At 37.8% G+C, this 25,297-nt stretch overlaps 1 protein-coding gene across 7 annotated transcripts in view; it reads left to right on the top strand.

The window, feature by feature from the left end:
• Window positions 1–24,864, top strand: part of ARHGAP28 (Rho GTPase activating protein 28) — a 212,031-nt gene extending 187,167 nt beyond the window's left edge. For 6 of the 7 annotated variants that reach the window (XM_027577187.2, XM_027577186.2, XM_027577189.2 and 3 more), the window contains 4 exons: window positions 6,370–6,426; window positions 8,213–8,337; window positions 18,773–18,837; window positions 20,972–24,864. In XM_027577187.2, coding sequence (XP_027432988.1) covers window positions 6,370–6,426; window positions 8,213–8,337; window positions 18,773–18,837; window positions 20,972–21,066 — 342 coding nt within the window. In that variant the 3' untranslated portion in view covers window positions 21,067–24,864. The remainder of the gene's footprint in view (window positions 1–6,369; window positions 6,427–8,212; window positions 8,338–18,772; window positions 18,838–20,971) is intronic. The other variant, XM_027577192.2, reaches the window with a different exon arrangement.
• Window positions 24,865–25,297: the final 433 nt, after the last annotated feature.

Below are 25,297 nucleotides of genomic sequence, written 5' to 3'. Positions count from 1 at the left end.
ATTAGAGAAACCCTTTCTGGAGAAATAAAAGAACTAAAATCTAACCAAGTCGAAATCAAAAAGGCTATTAATGAGGTACAATAAAAAATGGGGGCACTAACTGCTAGGATAAATGAGGCAGAAGAGAGAATCAGCGATATAGAAGACCAAATGATGGAAAATAAAGAGGCTGAGAAAAAGAGAAACAACTACAGGATCACGAGGGCAGAATTCGAGAGATAAGCGATACGATAAGACGAAACAACATTAGAATAATTGGGATCCCAGAAGAAGAAGAGAGAGGGGGGCAGAAGGTATACTGGAGCAAATTATAGCAGAGAACTTCCCTAATGTGAGGAAGGAAACAGGCATCAAAATCCAGGAGGCACAGAGAACCCCTCTCAAAATCAATAAAAATAGGTCAACACACCGTCATCTAATAGTAAAACTTATGAATCTCAGAGACAAAGAGAAAATCCTGAAAGCAGCTCGGGAGAAGAGATATGTAACCTACAATGGTAGAAATATTAGATTGGCAACAGACCTATCCACAGAGACCTGGCAGGCCAGAAAGGACTGGCATGATATCTTCAGAGCACTAAACGAGAAAAATATGCAGCCAAGAATACTATAGCCAGCTAGGCTGTCATTGAAAATTGAAGGAGAGATAAAAAGCTTCCAGGACAAACAAAAACTAAAGGAATTTGCAAACGCGAAACCAGCCCTCCAAGAAATATTGAAAGGGGTCCTCTAAGCAAGGAGAGAGACTAAAAGCAGCACAGATCAGAAAGGAACAGAGACAATATACAGTAACAGTCACCTTACAGGCAATACAATGGCACTAAATTCATACCTTTCAATAGTTACCCTGAATGTAAATGGGCTCAATGCCCCAATCAAAAGACACAGGCTATCAGGTTGGATTAAAAAACAAGACCCATCAATATGCTGGCTGCAAGAGACCCATTTTAGACCCAAAGACACCCCCAGATTGAAAGTGAGGGGGTGGAAAACCATTTACCATGCTAATGGACACCAAAAGAAAGCTGGGGTGGCAATCCTTCTATCAGAAAAATTAGATTTTAAACCAAAGACTGTAATAAGAGATGAGGAAGGACACTATATCCTACTTAAAGAGTCTATCCAACAAGAAGATCTAACAATTGTAAATATCTATTCCCTGAACATGGGAGCAGCCAATTATATGAAGCAATTAATAACAAAAGCAAAGAAACACATTGACAGCAATACAATAATAGTGGGGGACTTTAACACCCCCCTGACTGAAATGGACAGATCATCTAAGCAAAAGATCAACAAGGAAATAAAGACTTTAAATGACACACTCGACCAAATGGACTTCACCGTTATATTCAGAACATTCCATCCCAAAGCAACGGAATACACATTCTTCTCTAGTGCCCATGGAACATTCTCTAGAATTGATCACATCCTAGGTCACAAATCAGGTCTCAACCAGTACCAAAAGATAGGGATTATTCCCTGCATATTTTCAGACCACAATGCTTTGAAACTAGAACTCAATCACAAGAGGAAAGTCAGAAAGAACTCAAATACATGGAGGCTAAAGAGGATACTACTAAAGAATGAATGGGTCAACCAGGAAATTAAAGAATTAAAAAAATTCATGGAAACCAATGAAAATGAAAACAATGGTTCAAAATCTTTGGGATACAGCAAAGGCAGTCCTAAGAGGAAAGTATATAGCATTACAAGCCTTTCTCAAGAAACAAGAAAGGTCTCAAATACACAACCTAAACCTACACCTAAAGGAGCTAGAGAAAGAACAGCAAATAAAGCCTAAACCCAGCAGGAGAAGAGAAATAATAAAGATCAGAGCAGAAATCAATGAAATAGAAACCAAAAGAACAGTAGAACAGATCAACGAAACTAGGAGCTGGTTCTTTGAAAGAATGAACAAGATTGATAAACCCCTGGCCAGACTTATCAAAAAGAAAAGAGAAATGACCCAAATCAACAAAATCATGAATGAAAGAGGAGAGATCACAACCAACACCAAAGACATACAAACAATTGTAAGAACATATTATGAGCAACTCTATTCCAGCAAATTAGATAACCTGGAAGAAATGGGTGCATTCCTAGAGATGTATCAACTACCAAAATTGAACCAGGAAGAAATAGAAAACCTGAACAGACCTATAACCACTAAGGAAATTGAAGCAGTCATCAAAAATCTCCCAACAAACAAAAGCCCAGGGCCAGATGGCTTCCCAGGGGAATTCTATCAGACATTTCAAGAAGAATTAATACCTATTCTCCTGAAACTGTTCCAAAAATTAGAAATGGAAGGAAAACTTCCAAACTCATTTTATGAGGCCACCATTACCTTGATCCCAAAACCAAAGACCCCATCCAAAAGAAGAACTACAGAGCAATATCCTTGATGAACATGGATGCAAAAATTCTCACCAAAATACTAGCCAATAGGGTCCAACAGTACATCAAAAGGATTATTCGCCATGACCAAGTGGGATTTATCCCTGGGCTGCAAGGCTGGTTCAACATCCGCAAATCAATCAACGTGATACAATACATTAACAAAAGAAAGAACAAGAATCATATGATCCTCTCAATAGATGCAGAAAAAGCATTTGACAAAGTACGGCATCCTTTCTTGATCAAAACTCTTCGGAGTATAGGGATAGAGGGTACATACCTCAATATCATAAAAGCCATCTATGAAAAACCTACAGCGAATATCATTCTCAATGGGGAAAAGCTGAGAGCTTTTCCCCTAAGGTCAGGAACGCGGCAGGGATGTCCACTCTCACCACTGCTATTCAACATAATATTAGAAGTCCTAGCCACAGCAATCAGACAATAAAAAGAAATAAAAGGCATCCAAATCGGCAAAGAGGAAGTCAAACTCTCACTCTTTGCAGATGATACAATACTTTATGTGGAAAACCCAAAAGACTCCACCCCAAAACTGCTAGAACTCATACAGGAATTCAGTCAAGTGGCAGGACATAAAATCAATGCACAGAAATCAGTTGCATTCCTATACACCAACAACAAGACAGAAGAGAGAGAAATCAAGGAGTCGATCCCATTTACAATTGCACCCAAAACCATAAGATACCTAGGAATAAATTTAACCAAAGAGGCAAAGGATTTGTACTCAGAAAACTCTAAAAATACTCATGAAAGAAATTGAAGAAGACACAAAGAAATGGAAAAACGTTCCATGCTCATGGATTGGAAGAACCAACATTGTGAAGATGTCAATGCTACCTAGAGCAATCTACACATTCAATGCAATCCCCATCACAATACCATCCACTTTTTTCAAAGAAATGGAACAAATAATCCTAAAATTTGTATGGAACCAGAAGAGACCCCGAATAGCCAGCGGAATCTTGAAAAAGAAAAGCAAAGCTGGCGGCATCACAATTCCAGACTTCCAGCTCTATTACAAAGCTGTCATCATCAAGACAGTATGGTACTGGCACAAAAACAGACACATAGATCAATGGAACAGAATCGAGAGCCCAGAAATGGACCCTCAACTCTATGGTCAACTCATCTTTGACAAAGCAGGAAAGAATGTCCAATGGAAAAAAGACAGTCTCTTCAACAAATGGTGTTGGGAAAATTGGACAGCCACATGCAGAAGAATGAACCTGGACCATTTCCTTACAGCACACACAAAAACAGACTCCAAATGGTTGAAAGACCTCAATGTGAGACAGGAGTCCATCAAAATCCTAAAGGAGAACACAGGCAGCAACCTCTTCGACCTCAGCCACAGCAACTTCTTCCTAGAAACATCGCCAAAAGCAAAGGAAGCAAGGGCTAAAATGAACTATTGGGATTTCATCAAGATAAAAAGCTTTTGCACAGCAAAAGAACCAGTCCACAAAACCAAAAGACAACAGACAGAATGGGAGAAAATATTTGCAAATGACATATCAGATAAAGGGCTAGTATCCCAAGATCTATAAGGAACTTATCAAACTCAACACCCAAAGAACAAAGAATCCAATCAAGAAATGGGCAGAAGACACGAACAGACATTTTTCCAAAGAAGACATCCAAATGGCCAACAGACACATGAAAAAGCACTCAACATTGCTCGGCATCAGGGAAATCCAAATCAAAACCTCCATGAGATACCACCTCACACCCGTCAGAATGGCTAAAATTAACAAGTCAGGAAACAACAGATATTGGCGGGGATGTGGAGAAAGGGGAACCCTCCTACACTGTTGGTGGGAATGGAAGCTGGCGCAGCCACTCTGGAAAACAGTATGGAGGTTCCTCAAATAGTTGAAAATAGAGCTACCATATGATCCAGCAATTGCACTACTGGGTATTTACCACAATGATACAAATGTAGGGATCCGAAGGGGTACGTGCACCCCAATGTTTATAGCAGCAATGTCCACAATAGCCAAACTGTGGAAAGAGCCAAGATATCCATCGACAGATGAATGGATAAAGAAGAAGTGGTATATATACACAATGGAATATTATGCAGCCATCAAAAGGAATGAGATCTTGCCATTTGCAACGACATGGATGGAACTGGAGGTTGTTATGCTGAGTGAAATAAGTCAGAGAAAGACATGTATCATATGATCTCACTGATATGAGGAATTCTTAATCTCAGGAAACAAACTGAGTGTTGCTGAGTGGTGGGAGGTGGGAGGGATGGGGTGGCTGGGTGATAGACATCGGGGAGGGTATGTGCTATGGTGAGCGCTGTGAATTGTGCAAGACTGTTGAATCACAGATCTGTACTTCTGAAACAAATAATGCAAGATATGTTAAGAAAAAAGAAAAAGAAGTAGATAGCAGGAGGGGAAGAATGAAGGGGAGTAAGTCGGAGGGGGAGACGAACCATGAGAGACGATGTACTCTGGAAAACAAACTGAGGGTTCTAGAGGGGAGGGGCATGGGGTGATGGGTTAGCCTGGTGATGGGTATTAAGTAGGGCACGTTCTGCATGGAGCACTGGGTGTTATGCACAAACAATGAATCATGGAACACTACATCAAGAACTAATGATGTAATGTATGGTGATTAATACATAACAATAAAAACATTTAAAAAAAAATAAAGTTTATAAGTACCATGGAAGCAAATACTTAAAGTTAAAGAAACAGTTTTTTTCAATTCTGTTGTACTATACCATGTATTTACCTCTTAACTTTGATTAGAATAGTTCATTAACAGGTTACAAAGTTCAAAAGGTACAAAACACTAGAATAAAAATTGGCCACCTCTGACTTCCTCTCCTGGAGATAAATAATATCACCAATGATAGGGTGGGTGTGCCCTAAAACATCCATATGTATATACTTCCAAAGAGGCATGCTGCACATGTAAACAAATATGTTTGTTTGTTATGACTTTGTTACATTAACATGTTATGTGGAGCACAGGGTGCTGGATGGTCAATCACACACAGCTCAACACCAAGCCATAAGAGAAATTGAAAAAGGAAAGTTTAGTATTCACAGGTTCTGGAGGAAGTACAAGGCATGCCTCAAGGAGTCATATGGGCGGGTCAAGGCAGGATGCAGACAGAGCCATAGAACCTGGGGCACATTTCTTTGTTAAGGTCCATTAGTGCAGTGATTTGGGGTTCCCAGGCTAAGGCCACATTGGTCAATCCAAACCAAAAGAGTGTTTTTTCGGTGATCTCCACAGGGGTCTTATCTAAGGGGCACACAAGGGGTTGACCCTGGGAGGTGGGGAGACTGTTGATCATGCAGGTTACAAGGAAGTCATATCAGGACTCCACGAATTGCTTGAGACTGTATGGGCTTATGTCTAGGGCATGGGCTTGCATGAGGGACTACTGTCAGTTTAAGGTCCCTGCAGGATGCTTGGCCAAACAAAATGGATGCTGAGGCAGCAACACCATGGAGTGTAGCTGACCTGAACTCTTGACAGTGTTCTTCCCTTTTGCATGAATGGTAACATACATGAGATACTGTCCTGTGCCTTGCTTTATTGCCTTAAAAAATCATGGTCATTATTCCATATCATTATTCCATTATCAATCTACAAAGCCTTCTTTGCTTCTTTTGCACAGTATTCCATAGATACATCGTAATTTATGTAAGCAATCCCATATTGTTGAACAGTTAGATTGTGTCAGTCTTTTGCTAATAAGATTTATGCACTAATGAACAAACTTGTATATACATTATTTCTCACAAGTGAAGTATATTTGTAGGATAAACTTACAGATGTAGCATTGTTTGGTCATTTTATACTTAGATAAATATTTCCAGAATGTTTTCCATAAAGATTGTTAACAGTTTACACTTCCAAGAGCAGCATGTACTTATTTTCCCAACATTAATCCTGAGGACTAAATGTGTTTTGTTTTAGGTTATAAGCCCCAAGACTTCAAAGGTACTGCAAAAATCACCCTCTTCGAGAAGAATGGTAAGAAAACAAATAATTTCCTTTCCTCTCTTATTAACTCCCTACATGGTATTCTCTGGCTGTATCTATCATGCCTATGTACAATTTTGGTCATGATCTATCCTTCATACTGGACACATTTCATGTGGCATATGAAGGAATAGTATAGGGAGAGAGTCAACTAACTGATGACTCAAAATGTATGGTTAGGCAGCCTGTACACAAGTGTGAATACTGTAGGAATTTATAGGGAAAATGTGATTGTTACGATCACAGGTTCAGTAATAGTATCAGGAAGGTAGAATTTATCTTACACAGGTTTCTGGGGTGGGGGTGGGGGGAGGTGGCACTGGAAGAGGAAGGGCATGAAATACCCAGAACAGTGTTTTAGGAGTTTAGTCTTGGCTCCAATGACCCGACACCCTGTAGCCTCCCCCCAAGGTCCATCACCCTCAACATCCTGGCATGCTCTCCTGGTTCTTACTGGTAATAGTATAAAAGTACCATAATAACTGACCCTATTTTAAAATATTTTCTCTTAGTTTCCTACCACAAACTAGGTAGGTTAAAATATTAGAAATTTATTCTCTCACAGTTCTGCAGGCTAAAAGTCTGAAATCAAGGAATCTGCTTAGTTCGTTCCTTCTGAAGGCTGTGAGACAAGGATCTGTTCTTGACATCATTCCTAGCTTTTGGTGGTGCCACCAATTCTTGATATTCCTTAGCTTGTAGACACATCACTTCAATCTCTGCCTCCATCTTTACACACTGAGTGTGTGTGTCTGTGTCTCTTTTATAAGAACAGTAGTAGCCATGTTGGATATACATCCACCGTATTCCATTACAACCTCATCTGAGCTAATTAATTACAACTGCAACGACCCTATTTCCAAATAAGGTTATATTCTCAGCTACTGGGGGTTATGCTTCAAATATCTTTTGGGGGGGGACACAGTTCAACCCATAATATATTCCTTTTAGGGTATATATTGAGTCACTTTAACTTAAACCTTCTGTATCAACCATGCCATCCTTTGAGAATGTTCCAATTTAAAATGATTACCTGAGGAGTTAGCCAGATCCTCAGAGAGAAATTTATTTCTATTCATATCTAGATAATGAATTTTAAAAATATTCCAAATTTGGAAACAAAAGGAATTTTCCAGTCAATCCTGACAAAACAGAAATTTCTGTTAGACCATGCCATTCATTATGATTATTTCACTTAACAGGAGCTCCATGGTAGGTCTGCAGGCCAGTCTTGTCATATGAAAGCAGAGATACTGAACAGTCCATACACTGCTCATCAGAGTATTATCACATACTTTGAGGGATCAAGTTTTAAGTGCTCACTTGGAATTCAACTTGGGCCCCCAATCATTGTTATTAACTAAAGAAAAACGATATTTAAAAAGCCGTATTTTCTAATTGATTCTCAAATTTTCCAGAAGGTTGATCTTAAAATATACTGAAATACAGAATTCTGCTTAAAGTAAGCTTATTTAGGGCACAGTTCAAGGAAATGAACTGATAGAAACATGAGATTTTGTCATAACCTAGTGTTACTTCTCTCATTTTAAGGCATTATAGCAAGGCCTTAAGTGTGTAACAAGAGTAAAATCCCAGGTTAAGTTTAGTGAATCTCCTGTTAAAAAGAAAGCAGTGTTTCATTCTGGTTAAATACTGATCACATTCACATGTTTTCCTAATTCACGCTGCCACTGATTTTCATCTCTCTTAAATGCAATCATTAAAATGGTATTCATCCTAGTTTGACAGAATGTACTAAATTTTTCCTCATTGGCAGTCTGACGTGCCGGAAGGAGTCATAAGGGTCCATGCTCCACTTCTCTCTAAGGTGTCCATGGCCATTCAGCTCACTAGTCACACCAAGGCCAAAGACATACTGGCAAAATTTCAATATGAGAACAGGTGAGTAAAAGTGAATATAGGTTTCTGTACAAGAAAGGTGACGTTTTATCAGATGAGTGACTTTCCAGGCATTTACAAACTTGACCTTTTTGGAAAATTAGAACCTGTTACTTTGGGTACTTTACCAATAGAGTAAGTCAAAAGTAGAGAAAAAGATTAAGTAGACCATAGAATTATTGATAACAGAAGTTTTTTTTTTTTTTTTAAGGAATTTCTACAAATGGGATTCTTAATAGATATCTTCTATCTTGGTGGTTTCATTTACTACATGAGTTTTACCTTTTATTAGAATAAAAAATATAGCAAGTTAGTTTTAGAGCTACCTGGAATACCATTCCAGGCTTCATTGAGTTTCAACATGCCTAATCAGATAAAGTTTATATAGTAAATGGACATCATAGCTGTTGTTTTCCTTAAAACATACTACTAATAAATCTTGGGATCAGAATTTTATTTACAAAAAAATCCTTTTGCTCATCTCCCATAAGTCACCTTGAAGCAGCATTAATCAGGGTAATTTTTCTCTAGGCATGCTTATTCAAGGATAAACATTTGCCCTAAGGTTTTTAAAAGATGAGAAGCATGAGAGGCACTAGTTTAAATCCATCCATTAGAGAGGAGGTACAGCTTGATGGTCTCTAGTAAAACTTATGGATATTCTTTTTGTTGTTGTTGTTAGAAAAGAGAGTGAGAGCAAGCGGGGGGGTTGGGAAGGGCAGAGGGAGAGGCAGAGAATCTTAAGCAGACTCTGTGCTGAGCACAGAGCCCAACGTGGGGCTTGATCTCACAACCCTGAGATCATAACCTGAGCTAAAATCAAGAGTTGGACACTTAACTGAGCCACCCAGGTGCCCCAAAACTGATGGAAATTTCTAAAGAGAAGCTTTCCAAACATGTTAAGAAGGAGTACTCATGTTGCGGGGGGGGAGCCAATTACGGAAGATTACATACCATAAGACTCCATTTATACAACATGTTGAAGTGACAAAATTTTAGAAATGCGGGGTAGGTTAGTAGTTGCTGGGAGTTGGGGAGAGGAGATCATGGGAGGGAAATGGGTATGGTCATAAAAGGGCAACACAAGGATCTGACAGTGTTGGAGTTACTCAGTATCTTGACTCTGGTGGTAACTGTATTGAACTTAACACACATACACACAAATGAGTACAAGTAAAGTGGGAAATTTGAATAGGATAGGTGGATCATAGCAATGTCAGTATGCTGGGACTTTATACTGTATTTGTATAAAATGTTACCATTTGGGGAGTAGTGGGCAAAGAGTATGAGGAATTTTTCTGTATTATTTCTTAAAACTACGTATGAATCTACCACTATCTCAATGAAAATATTTCAATTTAAAAAAACAAGAGTAGCCAATAAAAGTAATCTATGGTGTTAGAAGCCAGAACAGTGGCTTTCTGTGAGGGTGGAAGGGTTGGTGACTAAGAAGCCTTGACAGTGGCTTTGGAGACGTTCCTGTTTTAGATTATGCGGGCTGGTTACGTGGTATGTTCGCTTTGTGAAAATTCTTCAAGTATTCTTATGATGTGTGCATGTTTTGTATGTTCTCTCTCTCTCCATATACATATGCATATATATGTATGTGTATATATAAGCATACATAAAAAAGAAAAGAAGAGTAAACAGTCCAGCAGGAGCCCGGAAAACGTACTTCTCTCTGTTGCTAGAACACTGTAAGTAGTAATTGCTAGGCAGTAATAGAAAGACTTGAAATTCCACTCGGGGGATGTGAACATCCAATAGATGGCTAGTTACATGCGTGACAAAACTGCCCCTGGATTCTCATGTAGACCTTTTGTAGAATGAAAATGTTCTAATAAAAATAAATTAGAATCAGTGACTATAGATAGATGCAAATCCTTTGTATGAACTTCAAAAGATGTTGTTCAGTCCATTTTCTTCACTCGTTAGAACTGTGGCCAATTTCAGTTTAGTTGTAAACTGGCTCATTTTTGCCTGTTTCACTACAGGCTTATTTTCTGACTACTAACCACCTCTTCTGTTTAAGTAAAAAAAAAAGGGGGAGAGAGAAGTCCCATTCCTCCCAGGTCCTCCCTCTTCTGACTAAAAACCCTTGGACATAACACAATGACAAGCATAGGAAGACTCTGAAAGGTAAAGAGCCAAGTGCGGACTGCCTAGGAACATCGGGCCTGTGAAACGACATGGTGGTGAATGCCTGGAATTCCTTATTGCCTCCCATATGTCCAGGCAGGGTGCTGTAGGAACCTTCAGCCTGGCACAGGCACACACAATAATGAGCTCCAAGAAGAAGATCCTGTTCCCACAGCCAAAGGACTGGAGAGAAGGTGGCCTAACCACAAAAAACCATTTTGGCAATACCTGCCCTGCTCCAACCAAACACCAACAGAAAAAACACACCACTACACCTGTATTTTCAGTGGGACCAAGCAGGCAACTGATGTATATGCCCCACCCGACAGAATCAGGTGGCAATCCAGTTCCCAACCACAACAGTGTTAGCAGGGTCCTGCCTCTAGCTGAGTCTCCTCCACCCAGCAGCAATGAGACCTGACAAATCAGTGCAAAGCAGACGGTTATTGACCAGCTTCACCGCCCCCCCCCCCGCCCCCGCCCCAGAGTCAGGAAGGTCCATTGAAGAGCTGAGCTTTACCCTCACCCAACAGCAACAAAGCAGCAAGAGTCTACCTTCTGTTGCCTCTCCCTGGGGCCAGCAGAGCCCAGCAGGGGCTGATCTTACACCCTCAATCAGAGGCAGCAAAGCAGGGCCAGTTGGTGTCCCACTTTCACTGGGCAGGTGTCAGTGGGGCTCAGCAAAAAGCTGAATATACACACCCACCCAGCCCTTGTGCTAAACTTCAACAGGAGCAATGGCTGCCAAAAAATGATGATTAAATAAGATCCAGAGTCTCATAATATCCAGTGTCTGCAGTATGATACAAAATCATTCATTATACCTAAAACCAGGAAAATCACAACAGGAATGAGAAAAGACAATTGAGAAATGCCAGCGCTAAATTGAATCAGATGTTAGAATTATCTGACAAGGATTTTACAGCAGCCATCACACCCATGCTTCAACAAGCAGTTATGAATTCTCTTGAAACGAAAAAATAGAAAATCTCAGCAAACAAATAGAAGTTATAAAAAAGAATGAAATGAAAATTATGGAACTGAAAGAATAACTGAAATAAACTCACTAAATGGGCTCGATAGCAGAATGGAGATGACAGAGGATATAATCAGTAAATTTGAGGAATATCAGGAGCATTATTCTGAGCAACAGAAGACAGACCCAAAAAAAGTGAATATAGCCTCAGGGATCCATGGACTGTAACAAGAGAGCTAACATTTGCATCATTGCAGTACCAAAAATATAGAAAACAGAGAGGAACTGAAAAAATATTTGAATAAATAATGACTGAAAACTTTCCAAATTAGCAAAAGGTATAAACCTACATATTTAAGAAACTAAGTGAACCCAACCAGGACAAACCAAAGAAATCCCTTCCAAAACAACGTAATTAAACTTGTAAAAATTAAAGACAAAAAAACAAAAAAACAAACCTTGAAAGCATCCAGAGCAAAGTAATGCCTTTCTTACAGGGAACACCAATTCTGATTATAGCAGATTTCTCATTTCTCATTTGAAACCCTGGAGGCGGGGCGCCTGGGTGGCTCAGTCGTTAAGCGTCTGCCTTCGGCTCAGGTCATGATCCCAGGGTCCTGGGCTCCCTGCTCAGCTGGAGGCCTGCCTCTCCCTCTCCCACTCCCCCTGCTTGTGTTTCCTCTCTTGCTGTCTCTCTCTCTGTCAAATAAATAAAAACTTAAAAATCTTTAAAAAAAGAAAAAAAGAAAAAGAAACCCTGGAAGCCAGATGGAAGTGGCATAACATCTTTCCAAGTACTGAAAGAAAGGAACTGTCAACCTTGAATTCTATGTCCTGCAAAAAATATATCTTTCCAGAATGAAGGGGAAACAAAGACATTCTTCGGTGAGACAAAACTAAGGAATTTTGTTGCTAGCAAATTTACCCATAAAGAATGAATAAAGGAAGTTCTCTAAATAGAAAGAAAATGATAAAGGCTTGAAAGATCAGAAAGGAAAGGAGAACATCAGAATGGGGAAAAAATAGTAGTAACTGTAATAGATTATCCTCCTCCTTATGCTTTTTTTTTAAAGATTTTATTTATTTGACAGAGACACAGCGAGAGAGGGAACACAAACAGGGGGAGGGGGAGAGGGAGAAGCAGGCTTCCCGTGAACACAAGCAGGGAGCCTGATGCGGGGCTTAACAACTGAGCCACCCAGGCTCCCCCCTTATGCATTTCTTAAATCATATTTGATTGTTGAAGCAAAAATTGCACCACTGGATATGGTGCTCAGTGTATGTTGAGGACACATTTAAGACAACTTACTTTCTTCCTTCCTTTCTTTTAAAAGATTTATTTATTTTAGAGAGAGAGAGTGGGGGAGGGGGTTAGGAACAGGAGAGGGAGAATGAGAATCTCAGAGTCCCTGCTGAGAGAGGAGCCGAAAGCAGGGCTCCATCCCACGACCCCAAGAAAATGATGTGAGCTGAAATCAAGAGTTGGATGCTCAACCTCCTGAGCCACCCAAGTGCCCCAAGACAATTATATTTTGAAAGGGTTGAGGCTCAGCCCTCCTTATTGTCTGCATAGTGACTTCTCTCCAAAGAGTGGAGTATGTAAAGGGGGAAAAAGAATAACTTCATAGTCATGAAATCTGACCTCAGCGGGTGACTAACATCAACAGTGATAAAGTCACACTGATAATGTGTAGCCCTGATAAAAAATGACGAAAATGGCACTTCTGTCGCTTTCCTCCCAAGAACACATAACTCTTGCCAAACGTGAGAAAAAATCAGACAAATCCCAGTTTGGAAATATTCTACAAAATACTTGATGAGTCCTCCTCAAAACTGTCAAAGACATCAGGAACAAGGCAAGTGTAAGCAGCGGTCACAGTCAAGAGGAAGGGACGTGATGAGACATGACTATATATTAGTTTCCCAGTATTTCCATAACAAATTACCTCAAACTAGGTGGCTTAAAACAATAGAAATGTATTCTCTCAGTTCAGAAGACCAGGAATCTGAAAGAAATGTGTCAGCAGGGTTAGTTCCTTCTGGAGGCTGTGAGAGAGAGGCTCTCGCATGCCCCTCTCCTAGCTTCTAGTGGTTGCCAACATCCTTGGCATTCCATGGATGGAATGTTTATATAGATGTTATCACTCCAGTCTCTCCATCTTCACATTCTCTTTGTGTTTCTCTGTATTTTCTCTCCTTTCAAGGATTCACTGGATTTTAGGGGATCCCCTGAATCCAGGATGATTTCGTCTCTAGATTCTTAACTGATTACATCCTCAAATAACCCTATATTCAAAGAAAGTCAGATTCTGAACATCTAGGCAGACGTGACTTTTGGAAGGGACCCTATTCAACCAATTATAATTACTGAATATACTGCAATATTCTGGGTGGGTCCCTGGAACAGAACACAGATGGCTAGATAAAAACCAAGAACATCTGAACAAAGTATGAACTTTGGTTAATAATAATGTATTAGTATTCATTAGTTGTGACAAATGTACCATATTCATGTTAGAAGTTAATAATAGGGGAACAGGGTGTTGGGAATATGGAAACTGTCTACTATTTTCACAGTTGTTCTCTGAATCATAAAAGAGTTCTAAAATTAAATTCATTTGTAAAATTTGTCAGAGTTTTACCAGTTGGGAGAACTACTACTTATTAATGGTAAAATAACAATTTTAAAGGAAAATCGATAAGGTTTAGTTATGCTAGAAGATTAGGATTATCTTTGTTTTAAAAATGAAATCCATATATGCATCAGCGGTCCTCTTCATTTAACTTATGTTATTTTTAATTTAAAGAACTAAGAATAAATAATTAAATATTTATTTTTAAAAGTATGAGAGTAAAGAGAACTAATGGGAGTAGGTTTCTACACATCATTCAAAATAGTAAAACGTCAATCCCAATAGACCATGATAAGTTACATATGTTACTGCAATGCCAAAGAAACCACAAAGAAAACCATACAAAGCAGTATACGAAAAAACACTGTAAATAAGTCAAGATATAATCATAAGAGATAAACCTTATCCTGGGCCATAAAACAAATTTTAATGAATTCAAAATAATTGAAATCATACAGAATATCTTTTCTGACCATAAAGTAATCAAACTAGATGTTAATAACAGCAAGACAACATGATAATTTCTAAATATTTGAAAATTAAACCACACACTTCTGAATAATCCATGGGTCAAAGAGAAAGTATTAAAGGAAATTGTTAAAAGTACATAGAATGAAAATAAAACTGCAACTTAATCAAATTTTGTATAGTGCAGCTAAAGCCATACTGAGAGAAAAATTTATAGCAATAAATGCTTACATCTAAAAAGAGGGCAAGATCTCAGAGCAAGTAAATTTTTACCTCTAGAAACTGGAAAAGTAAGCAAAATAAGCAAGCAGAATGAAGGAAATGATAGAAGAACAGAAATCAGTGAAATTGAAAACAAAAATGATAGAGATCAGTGAAACAAAAAGCTGGTTCTTTTTAAAAACAATAAAATTGATAAACTTCTAGAAAGACTAACAAAAACGAAATCACCAATATTAAGAATAAAATAGGAAATATCACTGTATATAATGCTTCCCTTAAAAGGATAATGAAATACTATGAACAAACTATATACTCAAAATCAAAATCTTAGAAGAAATGGACCAGTCCCTCAAAAACCACAAATTACCAAAAGACAAGCAAGATGAAATAGTTTTGTAGCCCTTGAGGAAATTGAATCTTTAAAAGTTTCCCAAAAGAGAAATCTTCAAGCCCAGATGGTTTCACTGGAGAATTCTAGCAAATGTTTAAAGAATGAACACCAATTTAGCACATTCTTTTACCAGAAAGTAGAAGAGGAAGGGCCACTATCTAACTCACATTATGAAGTTAGTATTGACCGGACACCAAACAAACACTGAAGACTAATATCTCTCATGAACTTAGAGACAGAAGTCCTCAAAAAAAATCAGCAGATCCAATCCAACGTATATTAAAGGAATTACAGTGACCAAATGGGATCCATTTCAGATATGCAAGTTTGGCTCAATATTTAGAAATTAATGCAATCCACCATTGGATTGGAGAAAAATCATATGATTATGTTAATTGATACAGAGGAAGCATTTGACAAAATTCAATACCCATTCATGATTAAAACCCTCAGTGAACTAGGAAAAGGGAAGAACTTCCTCAACTTGATAAAGACCACTTACAACTAACATTCTACTTAACGATGAAAGATTGAATACTTTCCTTCCAAGATCAAGAACACTACTTTTATTCAAAATACTATTAGAAGATTAAGCCTTGCAACAAGACAAAAAGAGAGAAAGAGAGAAGAAAGAAAGGAAGAAAGAAAGAAAGATTGATTGTAGAGGAAGAAAAAATTGCCCATAACAAAGTTTATCATTTTAAATTTAGAGTTCAGTGGTATTAAATACATTCACATTATTGTATAATCATTACCACCACCACCACCCATCTCCAGAGAGATTGTATCATTCCATACTCAGACTCTGTCCCCAGTAAACAATAACTCCTCATTTCTTCCTCCCCCAGCCACTCGTATAACCACTCTTCTACTTTCTGTCTCTATGAATTTGACTATTGTAATAACTGAAATTTTTAAAGATTTATTTATTTATTTTAGAGAGAAGGGGGGAGGGGCAGAGGGAGAGGGAGGGAATCCCAAGCGGAATCCCAAGCAGACTCCCTGCTGAGCATGAAGCCAGATGCGGGGCTCAGTCTCACAACCCTGAGATCATGACCTGACCCGAAATCAAGAGTTAGACAGCTGAGCCACCCAGGCGCCCCTCAAATAACTGATTTTTGACAAAAGTACAAAAGCAATTCAATGGATGAAAGACAGCCTTTTTAACAAATGATAAATGGTGCTCTAGCAGTTGGACATCTATAGACAAAAAAAACAAAAACAAAAACTACAATGGATCACAGATTTAAATGTAAAATGTAAAACTATAAAACTTTTAGAAAATAGCAAAGAAGAAAACCTCTGTGATGTAGGGCTAGTAAAGAGTTCTTAAAGTTGACATCAAAAGCATGATCCAGGGGTGGCTGGGTAGTTCAGTCAGTTGAGTGACCAACTCTTGATTTCAGCTCAGGTCATGATCTCGGGGTCCTGAGTTCAAGCCCTGTGTTGGGCTCCATACTCAGTGGGGAGTCTGTTTAAGATTCTTTCCCTCTGCCCCTTCCCCCATGCTTTCTCTCTTCCTCTAAAATAAATAAATAAATCTTTTTTTAAAAAAGCATGATCCATAAGAGGTAAAAATTGATAAATTGGCTATCATCAAGATTGAAAATTTATATACTGACTCGATGAAAAGGATGAAAAGACAAATACACTTACAAACCTCATATCCAGCAAATGACTAGTATCTAGAATATATGAAGAAAACTCAGTATTCAACAATAAGAAAAAAAAATCCAATTTAAAAATGAGCAAGGGGTGCCTGGGTGGCTCAGTCAGTTAATCATCTACCTTCGGCTCAGGTCATGATCCCAGAGTCCTGGGATGGAGCCCTGCATCAGGCTCCTTGTTCAGCAGGGAGCCTGCTTCTCCCTCTCCCTCTGCCCATCACTCCCACTGCTTGTGCTCTCTCTCTCTCTCTCTCTCTCTCTGTCAAATAAATAAACAAAATCTTATAAAAATAAAATTAAATAAAAAATAAAGATGAGCAAAAGACATGAACATACATTTCACTAAAGGGGATATACAGATACACATATGCACATGAAAAGATGTTCAGTATCTTTAACCATTAGGGAAATGCAAAACCACAGTGGCATCATTAAACATCTTTGAGAATGGCTAATACGAATAATAGTGTTGACACCAAATACTGGCAAAGCTACAGAGATCTTGGGATCACTCATACATTGGTGGTGGGTATAGTCATTATGTAAAATAGTTTGGCAGTTTCTCATAAAACTAAATATGCAACTGCCATGTGACCCAGTTTTCACACTCTTGGGCATTTTTTTCTTTTAAGTAATGCCTGCCCCCAATGTGGGGCTTGAACTCACAACTCTTGAGATCAAGAGTCGTACGCTCCATGGACTGAGTGTACCCCATGGGCATATATCCCAAAGAAATGAAGATTATATTCACACAAAAACCTGTATACAGATGCTTATAGCAACTTCATTTATAATAGTAAAATCTGGAAAAAAAACCCAACAGATGGTCTTCAACAGGTAAATAACAAACTGGCACATCCATACCATGGTGTGCTACTCAGCAATAAAATGCAACACCTTAGATGAATCTCCAGCGATTTATGGTGATTGAAAAAAAAGCCAATACAAAAAGTTCTATACTCTGTGTTTCCATTTATGTAGCATTTTTGAAACAACAAACTTCTAGAAAATGTGGAATAGAGTAGAGGTTACCAGGGATAAGGGATGGAGGTAGGAAGGAGGACAGAGAGGGAGGTGAGTGGGCTATAAAAGGGAAACAAGGGGGAAATTTGTTGGTGAGGGAAATGTTCTGTATCTTGACTGAATCAATGTTGACATTCTGGTTGTGACAGCACACTAGAGCTTTGCAAGATCTATCTGTGCAATTTCTTAAAACTATGAGCAAATCTACAATGATCTCAAAATGTTTAATTAAACAAGCAAAATAGGTCACACATCTTTCTTCCTCACAAAGAGCTGAGGTCAATCTTTTTGAAGTAACGAAGCTGAAAGTTATTCTTCAGGTGAGATGAAGATCAGCCACTCCTCTACTGCAACATTCTAGACTGGGGTGGAAAAATGCAATTGGGCAATTATTTTCTCTGACTTGCTCTCACTGTAGAGCAGAAACATGCAATGAAGTCAACATTAAGCAGTTTGAAAAGCTTTAGGCAAGTTTAGAAATGTGGCATGGACAGTGGAGAGAATCCCATTCAATTTTTGGCAAAAAGAGAAATGAAACCTGACTTCTTTTGAACTGAGAGTAATGTGACCAATGACAGGGCAATATTAAAGATCCAGCCTGCTCCTTCACCAGCCCTCGTGTGTCTGTAAGAGTCAGCTCTTAAATGAACCTGACAGTTGTGGCTAGAATGGGCTCCAGGTTGCTGTAGGGCACAGCAGCGTCCATCTTGGTTTGGAATAGTCCCATCGTCACTGTGCCTTGGATGCTTGGCTGTGTCAAACAGATAAAATTGTTTTTTATCATAACTTTAATCATAATGATTTATGGGTATATTTCATTCAAGGCAGAAGGAATTGTTTGTTGCCATGGTTATTTAATCCACATATTTACCTCAGATCATGGAAGAAGGTTAAATTACATTGTTTTCTTTTTTTTCAGTCATGGTTCATCAGAATGCATTAAGATTCAGAATCAACGGTTATATGAAATTGGAGGAAATATAGGTAAGTATTCTCTAATGGTTTTTACTCCTAAATTCTGATCACTCTAAAAAAAATATGCTGTTGTTGTAAAAACATATTTTATAAGCTTCTTAAATATAAATTCAACATCAGTAAGTTTCTGAATTTTTAATCTCATGTGAGAACAGTTGTATGAATTTCCCAAAATATTTTCAAAATTTAATTGTGAATATTTTAGTTGATTGGAGTAGACTTTTGGGTCTTTCAGGTGTGCCTCAGGGTTGGAAAGTCTCTTCCTGGAGATCCCTGCAAAACAGAGAACATCATGGAACGTTGACATTGTGACACCTTTTTTGTTTAACTTCCCTGGTTTCACCCTCAGCCCAGGTTCATTATTCCTGTTTCCCGAGGGGGAACAAAAAGGAATCAAATGGAAATTGCCTCTGCTTGCGTCTGTATCCTGCCTTCCCCTTCAGGTCTTCTGCTTGCCCTCTACACAGTCTGGATGAACCACCCCAACTCCCACTTAATGGCCAGCACCTCCACATGTGCCTTACTTCATGTTCCCGCCTGCCACTCGGGGCCTTGCTCTAGCCCCCCATTCTCTCCTGCGCCATCAGCTTTTCACTCCCAAATGCATCATTTCCCACTACATAAACATTTTTGGTAATTTCTCTCATCTTCACAAAACTCTCTCTTGACCCCCTTCAAGCCTACTTCGTTCCTGTGTTCTGCTTTACAGCAAAAACTCCTTGAAACTGTTTTCTGTCCTCCAATTTTTTCCTCTTGTTCTCTCTTGAAACCACTCCAGTCAAGCATTACCCTGCAACACTTCACCAAAATTGCTCTTGTTGAGGCCACCAGAGAACTCTTATGTTGTGAAATCCAGTCATTCGTTCTGTCTTGATAACTGCCTGAGTTGATCTTTCCTTTCTTTGAAAACATACTTTCTTCACCTGGTTTCAAGGACAACCTAAGCTTCTGGGTTTTGTTCCACTTCACTGGCAGCTCCTGAGTCTCTTTTGCCTGCTACTTCTCATCCTCCCAACCTTCAACGTGGAAAACTGTGGGGTCAAGCCTCAGAACTCTTTCTTCAAGTAACTTCCTTGGTGAGCTCAGTCCATCTCATTGCTTTAAATATACCTGTATGCAGATGCCTCTCAAATTATATCCAGACTTCCACTTGCAGCACCAACCTTGCAGATCCAGTCCACCAGGCACATTTTGCCTTGGAGCCTTTGCATTTACTCTTTTTCCCAGAATGCTCTCCTTTAGAGTGTTCACTTCTCACTCCCTCACCTCTTGCAGGTGTTTGCCACTGTGTCACCTTCTCAAAGAGACCTTCCAGGATCTCACCTTCTGTAGGTGTGCCTTCCCAACTTTGTTGTTCTCTCATGTTCTTGTCACCACCAGACTTAATTTATATTATACTTGCTTATTTGCTGGTTGTCTTTTACCACTTTGAGAATATAAGTGCCCTGAGGGCAACTATTTTTGACTATCTTATGGATTTCTGTAGCCCTAGCCCCTGGAATAGTGCCTGGCATATAATAATGCTCAAGAAATATTTGATAAATGAATGAATCAAGCAAGCAAGCAATCAAATATTGATAGTTTTGAGACTTTGGTATACATTTCAAACACACTGTACATAAAGATTTTCAAATGTATTTGCCTCATGGAATGATCTTTTTGTTTTCATTTCTAGATTTCCTGCCTATGGGCATTGCATCCGTAGTAAAGAAACAAAATGACCATTCCTAAAATGAACTTGATTTTAATCTTTTCTAGCCCTGGTCAAGTTACTGTCTGCAAAACCATTAGAGGATATGTATTATTATATAAATGATCAGTTTATACCTTAGACAGGTTCTTGCCATATATTCCTAATTGATGTGGTGAGTCTAGGGAACAATTTTTCTATAGTTGGTATGTCTGTTTTTTCCACAATTTTACATGTGATTTATTTGAAGTATTTCACAGTCAGAAAGAAACAAAGAAGGGAAGGAACAAGGCAGGCAGGCAGACTGGCTTTGCTAAAGAACCTTTAAGATGTTATCTACTTACTTTTGGCTGAGAGAACTATCTTGGCTTTATTTGAACCTTACCAACATGCACATGCACACATAGAAGTGTGCACTCTCAGAAACATTCTCTGATTTTCTCTTTCCTTTAGGGCAGCATTGCTTGGATCCAGACGCTTATGTATTGGATGTATATCATGTAAATCCTCAAGCAGAGTGGGTGATTAAACCCCAACCAAGTTTTTGAAATAATCCCCAAGATGGCAGCTATCATGTATTATATGCCAAGAAGATTCTACATTTGGTAGGGAAAATAACAAGACTGTTTTTGACATGTTTGTTCCAATAACCCTCTTGGTGTTTCTCAGCCCAAGTGGTGTCTCCCAGCATTGTCAACATGAACTGTGGAGGAGGAGCTGGTTTACTGAGCTGAGGCATTCTCCTATGGTTCCTTGATAATGGTGAAGGAAAGACGCTGTGATTGTTCCAGAAGAAAGGCCAATCTAGCATATGGAACTCTAATCATTTCTAGTACTTTGACTTCACAGCAGAAATGAACTTCGTCTTATACCTAACGATAAAAAACACTCCTTTTTGTAGCAGATGCTACCAAACACAAGAGATGGAAGAGAGTCTTTTTTATACTTATCTTATATACATATGTTGACCTTTCTGAACAATGCCAGAAATATCAATAATATCTGCTCTGCAAAATAATTCAGATCTGCTTTTCAAAGGGAATCAGTTTCTAAAGTTATGCATACAATATTGTTGCTCTGACTTGCTCCCAAATTGGAGGAGGATGAACTTCTGTTGAAAGAACACTGTATTGTTAAGTATGTTGTACTGTATTATGACTGTCCGCATCTGGTGCAAGTGAACATTTCTCTCTTGTAGATTATTGAAAATTGATATTTATAAAGCTTATTCTCTTAGGAGCACAGGTTCCATAGCAAATGACAGAGGGTGTTCTTATGCTTTCATAACCTTCTGTGTAGTTAATAGTCACAGAACCTCTATCTTTTCAACATGATTATGGTGCTCAATGAAAAACTTTCTCTGTGCCAGGCACAGATTTCTTTTCCTGATCAAACATATCATTTTTTAATATTTTACAACTATAGATAGTCACTTCTATAGCCCCAATTTAAAAATATAGAATTGTCTTTATCCAGCTACTCTTCATCCAAAAGTACTGAAAAATACTGTTATATCCAGATTTTATATGCTGTAAAAGCAAATTATTTCTGTTCATCAATCATAGACATGGCCAAGCACTATGGATTAGCCTCAGGCTTTAAAATCAGATGCATATTTGGTAAGCTGGAAACTATTCTTGCTATGAAGATCCTGCAGAGCCATTTTCCAGACCTGCAGTTGATGAGAACACACTGTTCTCCACAATCTAATGGAGAGCAAATCTGCCATGTGCTGAGCGGTCAGACAGCTCTGCCTTTCATCTTGAGATTGCAGATACAGTTCTAGGGTTAGCTAGAAATGGGGACAGAGGTCTCATTTATCCTACATGTGTGCTTTGGATTAGAATCCACAGATTGATATTTCATTGAATTTATAATAATTTTAATGAGATTTAATGTCCAGATGACTCTTTTGCAGTTCGAACAATAAAGTTACAGATACAGAAAACATTTTACCAATGCTTTGGAAACCAAATGTTTTTACCGATGTTTCTACTTAACAGTTCTCAAAACATGATGTGATAATAATTTAAGCCCACATATAGAAGAAATCTTTTTTTTTTCTTTTTTTTTTTAAAGTAGGCTCCACACCCAGCATGGAGCCCAACGCGGGACTTGAACTCATGACCCTGAGATCAAGACCTGAGCCAAAATCAAGAGTCGGATACTTAACCGACTGAGCAACCTAGGTACCCCTAAAAGAAATCTTTTATATGCAGCATTATTATGCCTAGATATCTCTAAAAACATTATTTATATTCAACATGTAGATAATTATGTTTCTGGCCACTAGGGTTTTGTTATATTTTTTATAAAAAAGTCAAATATCTATTCATTTTATTTGTTTGAGAATTTTTATTTCCTGTGCCTGAAAATCCATTAGAAGATAAACATGTATCCTGTAGGTTTTTATTTATTCCTACATTTCATCATTTTTCAATGTTTGGTTAATTGATGGCATGTGAGTTTACATAATGCATTTCAAGAGTCTGAAAAAATGCTTTTATTGTTTTTGAAATTCAGACAACAGGAGGAAACATTTTACTTTGTGCAGTTGCTAACTTCCAGGGCATAAGATGGAAGTAATTTATACCCACACACGGAAGAAATTCTTCGAATTAGCTATCTTATATTTCTCTGTATTACATGAAAACGGGGACTGATTTTTCTCATTGTGTTTCCTATAGTTTCAAATAGTTAAATTCTATTGTAGAAGATTTTTTTTTATAGAAGATTTACAGATCTAATTTTTTATTTGAGAGTTTTCCCATCTTTGGACTGAAAACACATTAGAACCTATATATAAGTTCTAAAGGTTTTAAGATCTACTCCACTTGTCATTAGTTTTAAATAAGTGGCTGACAGATGACAGGTGAACAACTGTTTCTGAATTTCTTACTTTTGTGTGGTGTCAGATGTCGAAGACTTAGCTGACTCAATAGCTTTAAATTAATCACTTGAATGTATTTAAGTGTGTGTGACAACTTTCAAATAACTGTAATATGGAAGGCCATGTCAATACCAAGATCTTTGGATATAACTTTTATTCTTTGTCACAGGATTAACTAAGTGATTAGAGGAGAATTTCAGTAGACACAGAGACTAATTTTTGTATGAGTAGAGGTTCTTTTTACTAATTTTATTCTTAAAGAACAAACCCCTACAATTACAATTCAAAAATGTCTGTCAAATAATTATTGAAACTATCTTTGCTTTATCAAAAGTTATTTTAAAATAGTTACAGTAGTCTGTAAAAATGAGTAGTATATTTGCAAACAAAAGAAGAGTCAGATCCTGGGCTTTCTAGATTCAGTTCTTACTTGTTTCCCACCCACCTCCTCCCAAGTGCTCTTGGTGTACAGTCAGGAAAATAATATCCAGGAAGGTATTAGAGAAAGTTAACATTTTAGTGACACTTATTCAGAAAAAACCCTAGAGCTGGCTCATTGTTTTCTCCATTTTGTGAAAGAGGATCCCTTTGTTAAGCAGCTAATTGGGGGATATGATTCTTAGAGCCAGTGATCTTCAAATAAACTGGAATATTAATTTCGTTACAATGTGTACACAGTATAAACTACCTCACTTGCCTTTCTTAGGAAAAAAATTAATGGACTTTAACAGTTTTTGTTACAAACTGTCCCTGAGTCATCTTATTTAAGTCACTTCAGTTAGCTTTCAGTGTACATTTAATAATATACATTTAATGATGTAAAATATTTTTAGTGCAAGCTTTAAAGCCAAAAATACTCTGTAACTGTGACCTGTGGTATACTCTGAGAGAATTCATGTCCCTTAGTCACTGTCTTGTGTGTTTCACCATTGTTGCAATGCAGGTTTTCAAGTGTGGGAATTAATAGTCATCTCTTCTTTCAGGCATTTTTCAACTGCTTTCCCCATATTGCACTTGACTGAAAAGTTAACATGAGATTAAAACATCCCTTCTTTCTTTCAATCATATTTCAGCTGTTTTTCACAAATGTTTTATATGCCTGAAAAGAATATGTATTATGGGATTAAATAGTTCCTAGTTTCTGACAGACATTTTCAACTGTTTTCCATAAATATGTCATTTAAAAAAAATAATATGACATAGATTAAAATGTTTCTTTCAAACATTTTGAATAGTTTTACACATACACATACCTTAATTTAAAAACAACATCTTTTCTTTCAGTCATTTTCCAACTATTTTCTGAAACAATGTGATCTGATTAGAAATTTAATGACACAAGAAATGCCAATGTTTTATGTTGTCTCCCATCTCAAAAGTTAATATTCTTTCGTCCCACCTTTCATTGTTAAGTATAATATGTATGTTGCATTTTATCCATAAAAATAAAGAGAAAACAAACTAAAAGCCTTGTCACAAGAATTCTTATAATAATCCAGCTTGTCTAAGGGTAGCATGATGCTAGTGAGAGAATGAGAGCTTTAAAGTTGGAAGGTATGTGTCTGAGCTGACTCTTTGTCTCTGACCCGCCAGGTGGTGGTCTTGTACAAAAGCCACATGGCACAATAGTAATGGACGGTTGTAGGTAGGGGATAGATTGAATTAACAACAACAATTTCCTAAATTGGTTTGAGTTGATGTTTGGGACAGGTTTTTAATAAGTGTCTTTTAAAAAAAAAAACAAACTTTCTTAATAGATACAGAAAAAACATTTGACAAAATTCAATACCAGTTCATAATCTTTTTTAAAAATTCAACATTTTACTGTATATCTTGTACAAAAGGCAAGAAAGAAAAGGCATAAATATTAGAAAAGAAATAAAATGGTC

This window comes from Zalophus californianus, chromosome 14 (assembly GCF_009762305.2).
Source record: "Zalophus californianus isolate mZalCal1 chromosome 14, mZalCal1.pri.v2, whole genome shotgun sequence".
In the NCBI taxonomy this organism is placed as follows: Eukaryota; Metazoa; Chordata; class Mammalia; order Carnivora; family Otariidae; genus Zalophus; species Zalophus californianus.
Note: the sequence above shows the minus strand (reverse complement) of the source record. Positions and strands in the feature narration are given on the sequence as shown.